Source organism: Nannochloropsis gaditana, assembly GCF_000240725.1.
Source record: "Nannochloropsis gaditana CCMP526 unplaced genomic scaffold scaffold1102, whole genome shotgun sequence".
Lineage (NCBI taxonomy): Eukaryota > Eustigmatophyceae > Eustigmatales > Monodopsidaceae > Microchloropsis > Microchloropsis gaditana.
In genome coordinates this window covers 4,690-7,121 of record NW_005802851.1, presented here as the reverse complement: position 1 = coordinate 7,121, position 2,432 = coordinate 4,690, and the positions used below count along the sequence as shown (strand labels likewise).

At 46.2% G+C, this 2,432-nt stretch overlaps 1 protein-coding gene across 1 annotated transcript; it reads right to left on the bottom strand.

The window, feature by feature from the left end:
- Positions 1 to 935: 935 nt before the first annotated feature.
- Positions 936 to 1,549, bottom strand: NGA_2121520 (uncharacterized protein; the record flags this gene model as incomplete). Its single annotated transcript, XM_005852542.1, has 2 exons — positions 936 to 1,384; positions 1,504 to 1,549. Coding segments are annotated over 2 exons (244 nt in total), but the record flags the coding sequence as incomplete, so codon positions are not given.
- Positions 1,550 to 2,432: the final 883 nt, after the last annotated feature.

The window sequence follows — 2,432 nt, the reverse complement described above, 5'->3', positions numbered from 1 at the left end:
TCATGATCAAGCTGGACCCCGATGGCAATCCTGTGTGGGCTCAGGGCTTCGGAGGCAATAACGACAACGTCGGACGAGGTATTGGTGTGGACGTATCGGGCAGCTCGTACACTACCGGTTATTTCGAAGGAACCATGACGGTGGGTAACACCACCCTCACATCTGCTGGCTCGCAAGACATTTTCATGATCAAGCTGAACACCGAGGGTCTATGATGTAGAAGTTTTTGGAAAAAGATCGCTGCGAATCACCGAAAGATATTACTGAAAATTATCAGCCATTGTTCTTGAATTGGTTAGGGTTACCAGGGCAAGCAAGAACAAACTGCAACCTCGGGGCAAATCCTTTCCGCCAGGGCTTATGCTACTGCGGATAAGTTCATAAATCTCTGGAAAGAGGGGTTCCATGACATTTCTAAGATTAGGCCTCGGGAGGATCAACCTTGGACTTACTTCCTTGCATGGCACAAATCACTTCAACCCTGTGCTATTGCTCCACAATCGATGAATTTCACCCCTATACACTTTCTGGAAACTTTCGCAGGTCAGGAATTATTACCTAGTTGACAAGTTATTTATATAAAAGTGCCGCTAACGCTAAAGTATCGGTACCGCAATGTGATGAATTTCCGCTGTCAAAGAATGTACATCCCTGGAATTCCATCCTGCGTAGCTAGATGAATATCTTCCCCTCAAAACTTTCGAAGATCGCGAGAATCCTCACCATGGTTTGATGCAAGTCACTCTCATTGGTTTCGGGCTTGTCACTCAACTATGAGAGCGTACTTAATCGACCACTCCCATTAGAGGTAGAATTTCCGGGATATCATTACTCCATGAACACAAAGAATTACCTTCGCAAACATTTTTCGAAAAATCTTGTTATTTGATTTGGTATCGTACACTTGAACTTTTAAAAAATACAAAGGCATCATGTCGGCGACAAAGAAAAAAAGGCAGAAGGAATAGGAGGAACAGGATTTTTCGGTGGATGAATTGCAAAGGTCTCCTAACTTCTTGCAGGTAAAAATATTCAGAGACAAGGGCGGAGGTGCAATTCAATGCCATGCATTGAGATTAGTAAGCGATATATTGCAGATGCTCGACTCATATATTGGCTAGGTCCCTTCTTCTTGGACTGACGCAAGCAAGCCTCATTCTTCATGGTGCGGTATTATTCTCACGTATCAATGGGAGTCCCATGGTAACGGATCTGGATAAATGGTACTCTCGCAGTACTCCAAGAGGGGAGCGACTTCAGGGCAGGAAAAGGTGTAAGGTATAGTTCGCATGAAAGGATAGCGCTCTGCGTGTTTTTCTTGAAGTTTTTTTGAGTTGCAGCCGTACGGATCGGATTCAAAAAGTTTAACAGCTTCATTAAGTTCCTGATATAAAAAGAGGAAAATAGAAGATTCGAGATCACGACACGGGGAACTAAGGACGCAGAAAAGATCATGACAAAGCACGAGCCAAACAATGCGTTATCCCCACCCGAGACCCGTACCCCTTTTTCTGCTTTCTTATGGTCGGACTTCCCCCCTATTGGCGGGTCCACGCCCACAAAGGCAAAGCGACTATCGGGAAAACGCAAAGCGGCACGATGATGAAATCGGAAGCGTTTTTGCTTAAAGGCAAAAGACACGACTGAGATGCGTGTCGGATAATGGTCAGTATACTCCTATGTGCCAGGCTTATCAAAATTGGATGGATGTGAATCAATGGGAATGCTCTGGATGTGCTAAATGACATATATGGACGGATAGGGGAGTCTTTAAATACATGTAAACTTAGTGGGTGGGCGCTTCACCCGCAAAAATGTATTTTTTTCTGCAAAGCTTTTTCAGATCGTTACATATTATGCCCTCCACTGCTTCCATTTTGTACATATAGACAGAGTGTGTCGCACGTGAGATCTTGTGGCCAGATTTTTGAAGCCCTCACGAATTAACTTCATTTTCCCTAATTTTCTCACCTTGAAGCGACATATCGAGTACAAGAGGTTCTCGAAAGAGTCCAAAGCGTAGTCTTCCGTTAGGGCCCGCTTTTTCACGTCGGACGGAGAGGATGCAGAATCCCACCACTAATGCATGGGGAAATTGAGTAATATTTTACAGCAACTGGCCGCTGAATACTCGACAATACCCGTCTTCCCCAGCACTAGAGACACAACATGCTTTGTGGGCCCTCCGACAGACAGCATCAGGAGGGCTCAGCCTCGTACTGCCTCCTGCTATTGCCGAAGAAGAGGAGAGCGAGCAGGAGGGCCCAAGTATGGTCCGCGGGCAGTCATTGTCGGCCGCCATTGACGAAGTTAACGGCTTCATGTCACGGAGAGCCACAAGCACCTGGAGATGCTCTCGCACCCTTGCTTCGGGGGGAAATCAGCCATACCTCACCTCCTCGTCTCGTCTTTCGGGTCCACTTTTCCCCCTC